The sequence below is a fragment of the Danio aesculapii genome, chromosome 12 (genome assembly GCF_903798145.1).
Source record: "Danio aesculapii chromosome 12, fDanAes4.1, whole genome shotgun sequence".
Taxonomy (NCBI): Eukaryota; Metazoa; Chordata; class Actinopteri; order Cypriniformes; family Danionidae; genus Danio; species Danio aesculapii.
Genome location: NC_079446.1, coordinates 2,171,514 through 2,189,970, shown reverse-complemented (window position 1 = coordinate 2,189,970; position 18,457 = coordinate 2,171,514). Strand labels below are relative to the sequence as shown.

General features: G+C 35.1%; 1 protein-coding gene and 1 long non-coding RNA gene across 2 annotated transcripts in view; one reads left to right on the top strand and one right to left on the bottom strand.

Moving 5' to 3' along the window:
* LOC130238057 (uncharacterized) overlaps positions 1–18,457 on the bottom strand; it is a 120,813-nt gene that overhangs the window by 22,624 nt on the left and 79,732 nt on the right. The window lies entirely within an intron of this gene.
* sox9a (SRY-box transcription factor 9a) lies at positions 4,530–11,123 on the top strand. The gene is made up of 3 exons (XM_056468940.1): positions 4,530–5,158; positions 5,602–5,852; positions 7,053–11,123. The coding sequence occupies exons 1-3, from the start codon at positions 4,722–4,724 to the stop codon at positions 7,751–7,753; spliced, it is 1,389 nt and encodes a 462-aa protein (XP_056324915.1). The 5' UTR covers positions 4,530–4,721; the 3' UTR covers positions 7,754–11,123.

Genomic DNA, 18,457 nt, shown 5'->3' with positions numbered 1-18,457 from the left:
CATGTGTGTATATATATATATATATATATATATATATATATATATATATATATATATATATATATATATATATATATATATATATATATACATATATATATATATATATATATATATATATATATATATATATATATATATATATACACACACATACATATACATACATACATATATATACACATACATATACATACATACATATACATACATACATATACATACATACATACATACATATACATACATACATATATATATTTTTTTTTTTTTTTTAAACAAAGGACCTGTTTGCTCTAAAGTTAAAGAATTAAGAGTTTAATTTCTAAATGTTGAGATTTGTTTTTTGTTAAATATATTTAACAAACAAATTAATTAATTAATTAATTAATTAATTAAATAATGATCCCGTTTGAGCTAAATTTAAAAGATTAAGAGTTTAATTTCAGTGTGTTGAGATAATATTTAGTCAATTAAAATTCTTACTAAGTTATTTTTCAGACAAAGTATTTTGTAAAAAGTAACTTAAATACAATTGTAATGCTGTATTTAGTAATTAATTACATTTTTTAAGTAATTTACACTGATTAAAAGTAACGGTAATTCCAACCAAAAATATAATCCCTCACTTACATTTTTTCAGTGAATAAGTAATTTAAATATTTACTACAGTATATAACTTGTTACACCCAACACTAGTTCTGACAACCATAACTGAACTTATTTAATGGCAACAAAATAAAAGTATACTTCAAATTAACATAAGGGGGCCACTACACACACAGACACACACAGAAAATGCACAGCTTTTTACCATCTGTTGCTAAACATTAAAATTTTGACAGGTTGTGGCGTAGGTGTATCTCATGTCTCATTTGACTATCTGTGACTCAGATGTGAGTTTCTTATTTATTTATTTATTTTGCATAGCAGGTGGTTTGAGTTAATCAGAAAGCAACTTGCACTCCTATAACATTTTATCACCAGCACACCTTCATAAACCAGCGGCTATAGTGAAACTTTTAAAGTAGAAGCACGCCAATGTGGTAACACTTATCAAATTGGCTGTATCACAAGTAATATTATCATCACCGCCAGCAGCTAACAGGAGCTTAATGCAATTCAAGCTCACAAAGAGTTGTTAAAGACTGCTCGATAAGGCAAAAAAGCTGTCATTCACTCCTGTAAGTCTGCATTATGATAAATAAACCAAAAGCCTCTCCTTCCTATTAGCCTTGCGCTGTTAACAGAAGAGCGAACGTGCTATTGACGAAGGTCCTAAAAAGTTCTGTTATGTTTATGCTCGAAGTGAATCATTTAAATAAACACGTGCAGTGAAAATAAACGCTGTGTGTCGGGAGCGAGGAGGAATCAAAACGCTCACAGTTCACTTTCTGTACGGGGAAGCGGAGCCTTAATTAAACTGCGGGCCAGATAGGATTACTGACTGCTTGTGCGTTGCGAGAGCTTGACATAACGCAAACAAACAGCTTTAAAACAGCCAGAAGTCTGCATTTCTCTCTTGCTGATCATCAGGCAAACACGGATCTTCATTAACACTCTTGAAATAATTATAGGGAACCAATTTGAAGTCTAAATTAATTAATTAATTAAATATTGATGTTCAACTGAGCAAGGAAATTTTCAGAGTAATTCCTATAATATTTTTTCTTCTGGAAAAAGTTGAATTTGTTTTATTTCAGCTAGAATGAAAGCAATTATTTATTTTTTTAAAGACATTTTAAGGTCAATATTATGTTTAGAAATGGGTTGAATAAAATCTCTCCATTAAACAGAAAGTAGGTAAACAATATAAAATAATTACAATTTAACAAGGGGTTAATAAATCTGACATCAACTGCATATGATTTCTTGATTTTAGAGCTTCCTTGAGAGTACGTAATTTGAAGCATGCATGAAATTAAAGCTTAAAATCATTAGCTTTAACTAAATAGAAGTTGAAATCACTATCATACATGAGTGTTGTCATATATGAATATTTAAATGAATGAATAAGCTTCCTAATGAGGTATGGTTTGTTAGAACAGGACACTATTTTGATGAGATCTGAAGGTATATTTGAATATTATATTTTAAATAGTATATTTTAAATACTGAGAAAAATCATCAATCAAACTAAAAAGTGCTCAGGGGTAGCTTAAATAATCTGTCGATGCTCTTTAGGTCAGTGTTTCCCAACCCTGTTCCTGAAGGCACACCAACAGTACGCATTTTCAGCCTCTCCCTAATCAAACACACCTGAATCAACTTATCATAACATCAGAAGAGACTCCAACACCTGAAGTTAATGTGTCAGAAACAAGAGACATCCAAAATATGTACTGTTGGTGTGTCTCCAGGAACAGGGTTGGGAAACACTGCTTTAGGTAACGGATTCATCAGAATAAACAGCAAAAGTCAGTCCAGCGCACTCAAAAAATGTGGAAAAAATACTTAAAAGTTTAATAAATCTTTGTTTATTCATTTTTCGAGTGCCTTGGACTGACTTTTGCTGTTTATACTGAGAAAATCATGTTTAAATGTCTCCAAATTAAGGTCTTAGCAATGCATGCTAATCGAAAATTAAGCTTTAATTGATCTGCAGTAGCACATTTACCAAATATCTTCACAAAACACATTCGTTACTTAATATTTTAATTATTTTTGGCACAAAACAAACATAAATAATATACATCAATAATAAATATCTATAATTTTGACTGCTCTGGTTTCCCCCTATACAGTCCAAACACATGCGCTATAGGTGAATTGGTGAACTAAATTGGCCGTGGTGTATGAGTGTGAATGAGTGTGTATGGGTGTTTTACAGTACTGGGTTGCAGCTGGAAGTTCAATCTGCTGCGTAAAACATATGCTGGAATAGATGGCGGATCATTCCGCTGTGGCGACCCCTGATAAATAAGGGACTAAAGCAAAGGAAAAATAATGAATAAATATATTTAGAGCAGGAAATGTACAAAATATGTTCACAAAACACTTTCTTTACTTGATATTTTTGGCATGAATCAAAAATAAATTATATATATATATATATATATATATATATATATATATATATATATATATATATATATATATATATCAATAATAAAATAATAAATATTAATAATTGACCAATATAACGTATTTTTAACCATTACCACTAATATACCTGTGCAACTTCAGATGGTTTTGTGTTCCAGGATGACACGCGTTTAAATGTTGTGTACAAAAATAAAATAACATTATGATTACACTGTTAGAATGTGTTTTAAGCATTTCTATATTTGCCAATTTATTTTTAGATGAAACAAGGTGGTTCTGAACTATACTGTATAACACATAGGCGCATACAGCAAATGCACTACAAATTAAATACAATATAAAGTTGTGTTAATCAAATCTGCATAGCTAGTGCATACCATTTTATCACCAGAACATAATACAGTTAGTCTTGACTCTAAAACAAATTTTAGATTTATTTTGAAAGCATAATGTAAAATAAGTTTAAAAGTTGGTGCAAGTAAATGTTATATTAAGGCCAAGACTTGAAATATATCACATAGAAGTCACAACAAGTTGGATTTTTACATATCTATCTATCTATCTATCTATCTATCTATCTATCTATCTATCTATCTATCTATCTATCTATCTATCTATCTATCTATCTATCTATCTATCTATCTAATCACACTGATTGGTGTAGATGAACATCACTTCACCCATGTTTTAAACTTTATTTCCGCTTCAAACTACTAGCTTTTTGATTTATTAGTATAAAACTTGATGCAAAAACAAAACGGGAGGCTTGTCTTAAACCCTTTAACACCCCTAGTCTCCCCAAACTAAATACAGTTTGACAGTAAATACAGAGACTGTAGCTGTTTTTAATCAGTAATTCATGCCCAATATTTGCATTCTTACACACAGAAAGTCTGAACAGCACTAATGGACTGCAGTGAACCCAGCGCAGATCTCTGTCTCCCCCTATCGGCCAGTTGAAAACATAAAAACAGCAAACTCCTCCATCCAGGCTTGATGAGCAGATTAAACAATATCTGCAACTTCTCTAAACCACTCGGCAAGGGGGAATTAGAGCCAATGGAAAGCTTTGCTGAGTCACCGAATGAGTAACACACTTCCTCGAGCCAAGCTTTTCCAAAATTAGTCACCAAACAAACGAATTATAGCTGGTGGATTTAATATTAAGCCCTTCCGACTGTTTGAGATATTTGGTGATGCGCGACTCTTAAGATCAACAGCTTGCGGCTGCGCGCTCGAGCGATTTCTCTATCGATAGTGCATATATATGTGGATAAAAAATAGCCAATAATTCTGAAAACAGCAGCAAAAGTTAAAGAAAGAAAAGCTCAGATTGTTAGCGAGGACAATTACTGAGTGTGTGTGTGTGTGTGTGTGTGAGAGAGAGAGAGAGGGGTGGGCATCCAGGCATCGTTTCCTTGTCGTCACCGCGCGTGAGTTTATAAGCCTGTGCGCGCTCAGCTGGCGAACCAAAGTTCGTCCCTCTCTTGGAAATACTACACGGGAGCGCACAGGGAGCGCTTTGCTTTCGCAGACACCAGCAGACAACAAAACACACACACACTAAATGCGTGCCTAAAATAGCGAGCACCGTGGATTTGCAGGAATTAAAAGCTACAAAGGATTTTTTGGAGGCGCGCTCGAATTCTCTGAGATCGTCCATCTACGGTGTTCGCATGAATCTCCTCGACCCCTACCTGAAGATGACGGATGAGCAAGAGAAGTGTCTGTCTGATGCCCCCAGTCCGAGCATGTCCGAGGACTCCGCAGGCTCGCCCTGCCCGTCCGCCTCAGGCTCAGACACCGAGAACACGCGCCCGGCGGAGAACAGCCTGCTGGCCGCGGACGGGACGCTCGGAGACTTCAAGAAGGACGACGAGGACAAGTTCCCGGTGTGCATACGAGAGGCGGTGTCTCAGGTGCTGAAGGGCTACGACTGGACCCTGGTGCCCATGCCGGTGAGGGTGAACGGGTCCAGCAAAAACAAGCCGCACGTCAAGAGACCGATGAACGCGTTTATGGTGTGGGCGCAGGCGGCGCGCAGGAAACTGGCCGATCAGTACCCACACCTCCACAACGCGGAGCTCAGCAAAACTCTGGGAAAACTTTGGAGGTGAGTAATCCATTACATTAGTATGCAAACTTCCTTTCTCTCCTGGAATGATTCATAAAACATCCTAAAACAGAAGAGTTCATCTGCAAAAAATCTGTAAGTGCCATCTGAAATGTCCATTTTTCCTCAGCCTCCTTTATTTATGTTGAGTTATTTCACTTTTAAGGCCATAAAATGGAGTATTGTATGCCATAAAAGTGATATCACTGAACCTACAAACAGGAGCCTGCAAAAAATGCTCATTTTTGAAGAGAACTTCAGATGGCATTGAGGGTTTTTTTGGCATCAGAACTCTTGTTGCGCGTTTTATGCTTTTGCGGAACGCATTTATTTTATTTATGCAATCTTGTTGCAGCTTTCTTCGCTCTTTTGGGGGTGTTTCGCAAATGATTTCATTAATTTTGTTAAATGTGCATGCTAATTTGTCCGCTTTTTGTGGGCAGATTGCTGAACGAGGTTGAAAAGCGTCCTTTCGTGGAGGAGGCAGAGCGCCTTCGGGTGCAGCACAAGAAAGATCACCCCGACTACAAGTACCAGCCCCGGCGGAGGAAGTCGGTGAAGAACGGCCAGAGCGAGTCTGAGGACGGCAGTGAGCAGACCCACATCTCACCCAACGCCATCTTTAAAGCGCTCCAGCAGGCGGACTCGCCCGCGTCCAGTATGGGAGAAGTGCACTCGCCTAGCGAACACTCAGGTGGGACACTAAAACTTCATTCGCAATTTGATTCGAATCGATTATTTATGTTGTGTGTGTGTGTGTGTGTGTGTGTGTGTGTGTGTGTGTTGCGTCATCTGTGTAATGCTGGGTTCTATAAATGCTTGCAATCTGGAAATGTGATTCGATTACTCGTTTCGAGTGTGTGAGTGTGTGTTGCGTCATCTGTGCAATACTGGGTTCTAAAAAGTGCATGTATGCAATCTGGATTACGTAATCGGATTTTCAAAAAGTTTTGAGTATAATCCGTTACTTTTATTGATTGCATGACTACATCTCATATATGTTAGTGAATTATTAGTGTAAAAAACGTGTAAGATAATTTTCTCCCAAAATTGAATACGCATGTAATTAAAAGATTGTGTTTCCGTACAAAAATGCACTTTAAAACACATTACAATGCACAAAACCTCATCTTATTTTTGTAACACATTAACATACACACTGTAAAAACCAAATGCTGGGTTCCACACAACTCCATGTTGTCCCAACACAAATCGATTAAGTTAACTTGATCATTTTTTACAAATGTTAGTAGATTGAACATAAAACAACTAAGTTGTCCCAAAAAAACCTTCAGAAATGTGTTGTTTCAACTCATTTTTTAAATAAGTAGTGTTAACAAGCAGCAAAAGTTATGTTTTTCAGGGAACACTTTCATTCTGTTTGTACATTTACGTAACATTTAGTCATTTAGCAGAGGCTTTTGACCAAAGCAACTTACAATGGAGGAGGCATTCAGCAATTCAACAACACACAAGGGCTAGTTAAGCAAAGTAACTTGTTTGTGCTCAGAGAATTTAGAATATTTTTGGTTTTCTTTCTATCAGCACAGCTCAAATAGAGTCTTAAAGCAATCAAAAAAAGCAGTCTGGTGGTTAAATATGCAATATACTAGATTATTGCCATGCAATTTCTTTTCACAACATTTTTTAAGGTAAGTGGTTGCAAACAATTTTTATGGGCTGAATTTAAGTTGAACATTTGAACATTTAATTTGTTTAAATTCAGCCCTTATAAATAGTTTGCAATCACTTACCTTTAAACAAATATATTAGTAAATCCAATGAATCCCTTTTTTCAGTGCAACAACAAGTAATCTCCCCATGCAGCGCTGATCATCCATGCAGTGCTTAACTTTTCTCTCTCCCCTCCTCCTCTTCTTCTGCTTCCAAACAGGCCAGTCCCAGGGGCCGCCCACTCCTCCCACCACCCCGAAAACTGACACACAGCCAGGCAAAGCGGATCTGAAACGAGAGGCCCGTCCTCTTCAGGAGAACACCGGACGTCCGCTCAGCATCAACTTCCAGGACGTGGATATCGGCGAGCTGAGCAGCGATGTTATCGAAACTTTCGACGTCAATGAGTTTGACCAATACCTGCCACCGAACGGTCACACCAATGCACCCTACGCCGGAGGATACGCCGCCTGGATGACCAAACCCCAAAACGGCAGCCCTCAAAGCGGCCAGCTGACCCCGCTGAACCCCGCAGAACCAGACCAGCCCAGAACGACGCATATTAAAACCGAGCAGCTCAGCCCGAGTCATTACAACGAGCAGCAGGGGTCTCCGCAGCATATCAGCTATGGTTCCTTCAACGTTCAGCATCTCCAGCATTACAGCACTTCGTTTCCATCCATCACCAGGGCGCAGTATGATTATTCCGATGGCCACCAGGGCGGCGCCAGCTCCTATTACACCCATGCTGGAGGTCAGAGCTCCGGGCTGTATTCCACCTTCAGCTACATGAGCTCCAGCCAGAGGCCCATGTATACACCCATTGCTGACTCTACAGGGGTGCCTTCCATCCCTCAGTCCAACCACAGTCCGCAGCATTGGGACCAGCAGCCGGTGTACACGCAGCTGTCCAGACCCTGAGCACATCTGAAAGTGCACTGAAAAAAAATGATCCATTGGATTTACTACATTTTGACTACAAGGTAAGTGGTTGCAAACAATTTATATGGGTTGAACTTAAAGAAATTAAATTTAGTAATGTTCAACTTAATTTGCATGCCCATATAAGTCGTTTTGCAACCACTTACCTTAAAGAAATGTAGTAAATCTAATAAATAATGTTTTGTTCGGTGCATGATGGGAAAGACTCAAACACAGCATTCCACTCACTCCCCTTAAAGGGATAGTTCACCCACAAATCCACGTTTTTATTGTTCTGTCGAACACAAAATAAGTTAATCTGAAGAGTTTTTTTGAGTCTGTAACCACTGAATTGCATAGTACACTGAAAAAATGATTCATTGGATTTACTACAAGGTAAAGGGGTTGCAAACAATTTATATGGGCGTTCAAATTAAGTTGAACATTGCTAAATTTGATTTGTTTGTTTAAATTCAGCCTATATAAAAAGCATTAGCAATCACTTACCTTAAATTAGTAAATCCAATGAATCTTTTTTTTTTTCAGTGTACTATGCAAGTCAATGGTTACCGGTTTCCAAAATTCTTTAGATTAGCTTATTTTGTTCAGTGCATGATGGGAAAGACCCAATCACAGCATTCCACTTGCTCCCCTTAAAGAGATAGTTCACACACAAATCCAGATTTACTCACTATTTACTCCAAATTTGAGTTCTGTTTAACACAAAGGAAGTTAATCTGATGATTTTTTTGAAACTGGTAACTATTGGCTTGCATAGTGCACTGAAAACACATGATTCACTGGATTTACTCAATTATTTTGAGGGTAAGTGGTTGCAAACAATGTATACGGGCTGAATTTAAGCAAACTAATTAAATTTAGTATTGTTCAACTTAGTTTGTTTGCTTAATTTCAGTGCATATAAACTATTTGCAATCACTTACCTTAAATTGGTAAATCCAATGAATCATTTTGTTTTATTCGGTGCATGATGGGAAAGATTCAATCACAGCATTCCACTTGCTCCTCTTGAAGCATAGTTCACCCACAAATCCAGATTTACTCACTATTTACTCCAAATTCGAGTTCTGTTGAACACAAAGTAAGTTCATCTGATGAAACTGGTAACCATTGACTTGCATAGTGCACTGAAAACACATGATTCATTGGATTTACTCAATTATTTTGAGGGTAAGTGGTTGCAAACAATGTATACGGGCTGAATTTAAGCAAACTAATTCAATTTAGTATTGTTCAACTTAGTTTGTTTGCTTAATTTCAGTGCATATAATTTATTTGCAATCACTTACCTTAAGTTGGTAAATCCACTGAATCATTTTGTTTTGTTCGGTGCATGATGGGAAAGATTCAATCACAGCATTCCACTAGCTCCCCTTAAAGGCATAGTTCACCCACAAATCCAGATTTACTCACTATTTACTCCAAATTTGAGTTCTGTTGAACACAAAGTAAGTTAATCTGATGATGTTTTTGAAACTGGTAACCATTGACTTGCATAGTGTACTGAAAACACATCATTCATTGGATTTACTCAATTATTTTGAGGGTAAGTGGTTGCAACCATTTTAAATGGGTTGAATTTAATGGGTTCTACATTTAGTAATGTTCAACTTCAGTTGTTTGCTTAAATCAGCCCATATCAATTGTTTTGCAACCACTTACCTTAAATTAGTAAATCCAACGAATCATTTTTTTCAGTGCGTGATGGGAAAGACTCAAACACAGCACTCCACTTGCTCCCCTTAAAAGGATAGTTCACACACAAATCCACATTTGCTTACTATTTACTCAGTCAATCCAAATTTGAGTGTTTTATTCATCTGTTGAACACAAAATAAGTCAATCTGATGAATGTATGTAACCATTGGCCTGCATAGTGCACTGAGTTTACTAATTTCTTAAGTGGTTGCAAACAATTGATATGGGCTGAATTAAAAAACTAATTAAATTTATTATTAAAGTACAACTTCACTTGTTTGCTTAAATTCAGCACATATAAATTGCTTGCAACCACTTAACCTTGTAGAAATGCAGTAAATCCAATAAATATACATTTTTCAAAGTAGGAAAAACTAATGGAAGTCAATGGTTACCGGTTTTCAGCTTCTTTTGTGTTCAAACTCCAACATCCAGCAAACGAATGAGTAAACGATGACAGAATTTTCCCTTCTGGGTGAACTATCTTCTTTAAAAAACACACACTTGAATGAAATCTCCACACACAATGTCAAAAACTAGAAACGTAGGAAAGCTGGACTTTGATGAAAGACTTTTGTTTTGTATTTTGGTTTGTTTTTGGCTCCCGATGTGCCTTTTTAATCGCCTGAATTGTGATTAGAATATATCTATAAATATATATTTTTAGCCTTGATTGCAAGAAAAGAAACATTTTTTTGAAGAAATGATTCCTCTGTGAGGACTTATCGATTATTGATACTTTAATATGTACTGTGTATGTTTCTTTTTTTGTTTTGTATTTTCCGACTTTAGTGTTTTCTTGTAGAAAAGTCTATTTTTACTAAACCACTCTCGGTAGTTTTTCCTCCACTCTCGTGTTTTCTGACCCTCATGCAGTGCATTTTTATATTTGATAGTTCTTTATTTATGTTCCTGTAAAATAGCAACTGTTTTACCAGCTCACATCTTTATCCCTTGTCAAATGTTGGAAGTGAATTAGCGGGAAAAGCTACGTGGCAGCGGCAGCTGAGAATTTACCAGCATGTGTCGCGGCTCACAGGAAACAACCTTTGACCTGCGCTTGTCATTGGCCGCCTGCAGTCATGCAAGGTGTCGTCTTACAGCACCCTCTGCCATCCTAACCCCTTTAATTTATTTATTAGTATTAATTTTATTTCAAAAGAAATTATTTGCATTTTATTCTTTAATACTTTATACAAACAAAAAAAAATGTAATTGCTCCTCTGAATACGGTGACATATAATCCATGTAGACAGAGAGCTGGTACTTATTTCTGTATTCCTCATGTTTATTTATCATATGTAGATTTCTTTTTTGTTCTATTTTAAATGTTTGATTTCTAACCAGTTGTGTGTGATGCACAAAATCCTGTCGCAGTTTCTAAACAACATTAAACTGGAAGAGTAGTTTTCGTTTACCATGCTCTAATTGTTTTATTTTCTAAGTAGTTAGTCGGTTAGTTAGCTTTTTCCCTTTCTGACTTTGTGCTTTACTCGACATCAGCGATCTCCTGATGTTGATACCTGATTTTTTTTTTACACACAAGACTGAACAAGTTTTATGTCTTTAAAACGTTTAACATTTTACTGCCTTTGAAGAAGCTCATCTTTTTGTATTATATTTGCAATAAAAGTGAGAATAAAACAGAAAACGGATGCCTACGACTGCTTATTGACTATAAATCTGCAGTGTGTATATACACACTACCTGACAAAAGTCTTGTCGCCTATCCAAGTTTTAGGAACAGCAAATAATAACTGGACTTCTAGTTGATCATTTGGTATCAGAAGTGGCTTATATGAAAGGCAAAGGCCTCTAGATTACACTTATTTGACCACAATAAGATATGATCATGCCTTGATTTTGAATGATTTCATTAGGACAGTAAGGTCTGATTGCTCAGACGAAAGTCTTGTCATTAACAGAAATAATATCCAGTATAGAATATGTGCTCATGCTGCAGTGGAAACAGAATGAATATTGTGTCTGACTCCATCATGAGCTTGGAGGACTGCATCCATACATCTCTGACATGACTCAAATCACTGATTAATAAAGTCATCTGGAATGGCAAAGAAAGCCTTCTTGCAGGACTCCCAGAGTTCATCAAGAGTCTTTGGATTCATCTTCAACGCCTCCTCCATCTCACCCCAGTCATGCTCAATAATGTTCATGTTTGGTGACTGGGCTGGCCAATCCTGGAGCAGCTTGACCCTCTTTGCTTTCAGGAGCTTTGATGTGGAGGCTGAAGTATGAGGAGCGCTATCCTGCTGGAGAATTTGCCCTCTCCTGTGGTTTGTAATGTAATGGGCAGCACAAATGTCTTGATACCTCAGGCTGTTGATGTTGTTCATCCACTCTGCAGATCTCTCACACGCCCCCATACTGAATATAACCCCAAACCATGATCTCTCCTTCACCAAAATTGACTGATTTCCATGAGAATCTTGCGGGCTCCAGTAGGTCTTCTGCAGTATTTGTGATGATTGGGACGCAGCTCAACAAATGATTGATCGGGAAAAATCGACCTTCAGCCACTTTTCCAAATGATCAACAAGTCAAGTTATTATTTGTTGCTCTTACAACTGCTCAACAACTGACTTTTGTCAGTTAGTGCATGGTTTGTGTTTAGCCGTAGAGGGTGGAATGTGTTTGCTAACAGTGAACGTTGGGTTTTCTGACACAAGATGAAGCAGCAGGAGGTCTCTATAGTCAGCACATTATAACGCTCGTATTATTGATGCAGAAAAAGAAACGAAAGCATCTGATTCTCCTATGGGGCTCTGTGATGGTGTGTTTGTTCCTGCAAAGGAAACGCTGACCATTCCTTCATGCCAGAAACATCACGCTCTTCTGATTTATTGACATTTTTTAGCACTATTTAGTGAGCGAGGCATCATAAGTTTGCTTAATTACAAAACCAGAAACAACACACATACTGTATTGATAAGTTGACAAATGGGGAGTAAAAAAAACACACAAATAATAATAGTAATATTCATCAAAATATAAACAAATATTGCTAAAGGGGGTTAATAATTGTGACCTTAAAATGGGTTTAAAATATTAAGAACTGCTTTTATTCTAGCCGAAATAAAACAAATAAGACTTTTTCCGGAAGAAAAAACATTATAGGAAATACTGTGAAAAAATTCTTGCTTTGCTAAACATAATTTGGGAAATATTTGAATAAAACAAAAATAAATAATTAACAGGAGGGTGAATAGTTTTGACTTTAACTGTGTGTGTGACAAAGTAACAGCGAAAAAAACACATTTAGAAAAATAATATTAATATTCATGTAAGTCTGATGTTTAAGAAAATATAAGGGGTCAAGGTAACAATTTAGTCACAATTCATGCTATTAACTACTGCATTTTAATAAGATATTAAGTTTTTATTAGCACTTATTAAGTATGATCTTATTTTATATCCCTAATCCAATACTTAAACCCAACTACGATCATAATAACTATTAATTACTGATTTGTCAATACCATGATTTGGGACTTAAAATAAAGTGTTACCGGACATAAATCACGGACAAATATCTTCATATAGTGGTATTTATTTGACTGTATATGCATTTATGAATAATATGGATTTCCATTGCTTGTCGGAGTTGTTGGGCATTGTCAATACATTTCAAAGAAACTCAATAAAAGACAAAAATGGTGGCTGGAAAAAAGCTGAATGTTTAAAAAATACTGAGACAGAAACTGAACATGCGCAGGTCATTGGCTAAACAGTGGGCTTCAGTCACATGACCTTCAATAGGGTTTCTTCAACTAATTAAAATTAATTAACATTTTTTAAAGGTAAAATATATATATATAAATCTGTGATTGACGATGGGCGGCACGGTGGCACAGTGGGCAGCGCTGTCGCCTTACAGCAAGAAGGTCGCTGGTTCGAGCCTCGGCTGGGCCAGTTGGCATCTCTGTGTAGACTTTGCATGCTCTCCCCATGTTGCCGTGGGTTTCCTCCGGATGCTCCGGTTGCCCCCACGGTCCAAACACATGCGCTATAGGAGAATTGGGTAAGCTAAATTAGCTGTAGTGTATGTGTATAGATGAGTGTATGGGTGTTTCCCAAAGATGGGTTGCAGCTGGAAGGGCATGTAAAACATATGCTGGAATAGTTGGTGGTTCATTCCGCTATGGCGACCCCTGAAGGGACTAAGCTGAAGGAAAATGAATGAATGAATAAATGAAACGCAGTGGCACCGCTGGTCGGTTCGGGCTCTATGACAGGAATTTTTTGGTGGGTCCAACTAGGTGAAGACCTTTGGGGGAGGGGGGGAGGTTAGGAATTTTGTCATGGATGAAAGTGAAGGGGGGGGGGGGGGTGTTGAAATCGCATTAGCCGAAAAAGAAAATGAATGAATGAATGAATGATTGACGACTTAATATTAGAATGCACTGTCACACTAACGTACATGTTTTTCACTGTCAAAATTGGGCTGTAATTTATTAAACTAGGCTTAAGACAGTCACACTGTAGGACAGTTTTGAGATTTTGGCTACCATCCAATACTAATTATATTCATTTTTGTCAAGTGAGAACATGCAACTTCATTTCAGCAACCCATATACAGTTGAAGTCAGAATTATTATCCCTCCTGTTCAGTTTGAATTCTTAAAGTGACATTTAAAGGCTTAACCAGGTTAATTAGGGTAAAGTTAGGGTAATTAGGCAAGTCATTGTATAACAGTGGTTTGTTCTGGAGACAATCCAACACTAATATTGCTTTAAGGGGGGCTAATAATATTGACCTTAAAATGGCTTTAAAAAATTAAGAACTGCTTTTATTCTAGCCGAAATAAAACAAATAAGACTTTCTCCAGAAGAAAAAAATATTATAGGAAATACTGTGAGAAATTCCTGAATCTGTTCAACATCACTTGGGAAATATTTTAAAAAGTCATTTCACAAATAGGAAGCCATCAAAGCAATAAAAGAACAGAAATATGTCAATGATATGACAATCCCTATAGTTTACAGGTATTTTATACTGTTTAAAGTCAATGCAGTCGATTAAATGTCAATGCAAAACATTAGCAGTAAAGAAACATTACATCAATATAAACATCATTTGGGCTATATTTTTAACTGTTTATGTGATGAAGTAACAAGGATGCTCATGCACAGATCACGTCATGAATAAGGGACAGTATTAATAAAGATCTGATCTAATTATGTGAGAAACAGCAGCACACTGAGATCCAATGGCGGGTCAGAGGTTCATTGGTCACAGCTGTTTCAACACAGGAGCTGTTATGTTACTAAAATCACCCACATTATTATGCCCACAAAACTAACATTTAGCCAGGGTATGAGACGGGACATTTCTGGTTAAAATATGCACAAACTGGAATCTTATTTACTTAAATCTCTCTAGATTGGGATATAGAATATGTCCCTCTCTCTAGGTTGATTTTCTTCAGTGTAAACAGAGAAAACAAAAAAACAAAACAGAATTTGTATTGACATGCACATTTTACTCAAAACAAGAATTAATTAATAGCAAATCCAGAGACCTTTTTATAATTTTATTGTAATTTTAATTAATTTTTTATATAAAGATATATAGATATTTTAGATATAGATAAAAAGAGGGTATCTAGTAAGATTGAAGTAGTTAATTAAAATATAATTTTTAAAAAGTCATTGCTTACACAATATATGATGGTTTAAAATAACAAAAATAATAATAACAAATAATAATAATAATAATAATTATTATTATTATTATTATTAGCATTATTATCATTATTTTATTATTATTATTATTATTATTATTATTATTAACAATAACATGATGATGATGATGATGATTCTTATTATTCTTCTTATTATTAACAATAACATGATGATGATTATTATTATTATTATTATTATTAATATTATTAACAATAACAATGGTGATGATGATTATTCTTATTATTCTTCTTCTTATTATTAACAATAACATGATGATGATGATGATGATGATTATTATTATTATTATTAACAATAACATGATGATGATGATGATGATGATGATTATTATTATTATTATAACAACACGATGATGATGATGCTGATGATGATGATTATTATTATTTTTATTATTATTAATAATAACAATAACATGATGATGATGATTATTCATTCATTAATTTATTTATTTTCTTTTCGGCTTAGTCCTTTTATTAATCTGGGGTCGCTACAGCGGAATGAACCGCCAACTTATCCAGCAGTTGTTTTATGCAGTGGATGCCCTTCCAGCTGCAACCCATCACTGGGAAACACATACACACTTATTCACACACATACACTACAGACAGTTTAGCCTACCCAATTCACCTGTACTACATGCCCTCTGAACTGTGGGGGAAACCGGAGCACCCGGAGGAAACCCACACGAACGCAGGGAGAACACGCAAACTCCACACAGAAACGACCACTGACCCAGCCGGGACTCAAACCAGCTACCTTCTTGCTGTGAGGTGATCATGATAACCACTGAGCCACCGTGCCACCCCAACAAACCGATCATTTAAAATCAAAATATCATTTCACAATTTGACTGTATTTTTATACAAACAATTGCAGACTTGGTGAACATAATCGTACTAGCAACCAGCTTTTAAGTGTTTCTGATCTGCAATCATCGTTCCCTGCATGCCACTAAAAATCCAGATCATCTTCTCAGCTTCAGACTGGATTTGCAGAAATCTGGTCAGAAACCCAGACTGAGGAAATGGAGGAATGACTGAACGCGAGTGACAGAGAGTCAAATACAGATAAAGAATGTGCAGAGGATTGAAGCAAAAGAGCAATGACTTCAGCAAAACTCTGGCATCTGCAGGATCCATTAGGACGGTCATTCTCATAACAGCGAAAGCCTCAAGAAAATCATGATGAAAACCAGCCACCGGCATCTCTCCGAACGGCCTGTTCCTATTTCCTCAAATGTGCTAATGACGCCCTCGTTTCAATCAATATGTCTTATTATTGATCACGCCTGTAAAAGCGAATAAATCGGGCAATAAAAGAAGCTGTTCCTGAGCTTTTTATTGCATAGTAAAAGCAGCAATATATTTTACTCACGTCCTGGGGTGTAAAAGAAACAACAGCAAACTTCTTGAGTCCTCCATGCAACATCAAAACATCAGTTTTTAGTTTTTTTTTTAATGATTGATGTAATCAATCAACTAGGGAGGTTTGTTTGTGCTTACAACACAAAAAAATCCAATCAGCAAAAACAAAACACCAACAAAACACAAAGCAAAACAAAAAACAAAGCAAAGAACAAAACCAAAAGCAAAGAAAAGTAAAACATAAAACAATGTAAAACACAAAACAAATGCAAAGCAAATCACAAAACAAAACAAAAAACAAGACAAAAAATTAAGCAAAAAACAAAACAAAACAAATAACAAAGCAAAACAAAATACAAAACAAATAACAAAGCAAAACACACAACAAACCAAAGCGAAGCGAAGCAGAGCAAAGCGAAACAAAAAAACAAAGCAAAAAAAAACCAAAAACAAAATGCAAAGAAAAGCAAAAGGCAAAAAAAAACAACAAAGCAAAAAACTAATCAAAAAACAAAGTAAAAACAAAAAATAAAATACAAACACACCAAAACAAAGTGAGGCAAAGTGAAGCAAAACAAAAAGAACAGTAAAACACAAAACAAAATAAAACACAAAACAAAAAACAAAACAAAACAAAACAAAATGCAAAGCAAATCAATTTCCAAAACTAAACACAATACACAACAAAATGCAAAACAAACAAATAAAAGCAAAGAAAAACAAAACAAAACTAAGAAAAAACAAAACAAAACTAAGCTAAGCTAAACGCAAAGCAAAGCACTATACATAATAACTAAACACAAAACAAAAAACAAAACAAAAAGCAAATGAAAACAAAACACAAAACAACACAACACAACACAAAACACAAAAAAAACAAACAAAAAAAACAAAAAAAAAACAAAAAAAGAAAAATACAAAACAAAACGCAAAACAAAGAACAAAACAAAAACAAAAACAAAAAAGAAAGAAAAAATACAAAACAAAAAAAAAAAATGGAAAACAAAACAAAAAACAAAACAAAACAAAACAAAACAAAACAAAACAAAAAACAAAACAAAACAAAACAAAACACTAAACAAAAAACAAAACACTAAACAAAAAACAAAACAAAACAAAACAAAAAACAAAACACTAAACAAAACACAAAACAAAACAAAACACAAAACAAACCAAAACAAAGTGAAACAAAACAAAACGTAAAGCAAAACACAAAACTAAACACAAACAAACAAAAAAATGCAAAGCAAAAAGCAAATGAAAACAAAAAACAAAACAAAAAGCAAATGAAAACAAAACACAAAACAACACAACACAACACAACACAAAACACACACACAAAAAAACAAAACAAAACAAAACAAAACAAAACAAAAAAAGAAAAAATACAAAACAAAACGCAAAACAAAGAACAAAACAAAAACAAAAACAAAAAAGAAAGAAAAAATACAAAACAAAAAAAAATGGAAAACAAAACAAAAAACAAAACAAAACAAAACAAAACAAAACAAAACAAAACAAAACAAAACAAAACAAAACAAAACAAAACAAAACAAAACAAAACAAAACAAAAAACAAAACACTAAACACTAAACACTAAACAAAAAACAAAACAAAACACAAACTAAACACAAACAAACAAAAAAATGCAAAGCAAAAAGCAAAGCAAAGTAAAACAAAATAAAGTAAAACACAAAACAAAACTAAACTAAATTCAAAGCAAATCAAATCACAAAAATAAACAAAACAAAACAAAACAAAACAAAACAAAACAAAACAAAACAAAACAAAACAAAACAAAACAAAACAAAACAAAACAAAACAAAACAAAACAAAACAAAACAAAACTGAAGTGAAGTGAAACAAAATGAAATGAGACAAATAAAAAAAGCAAAACACA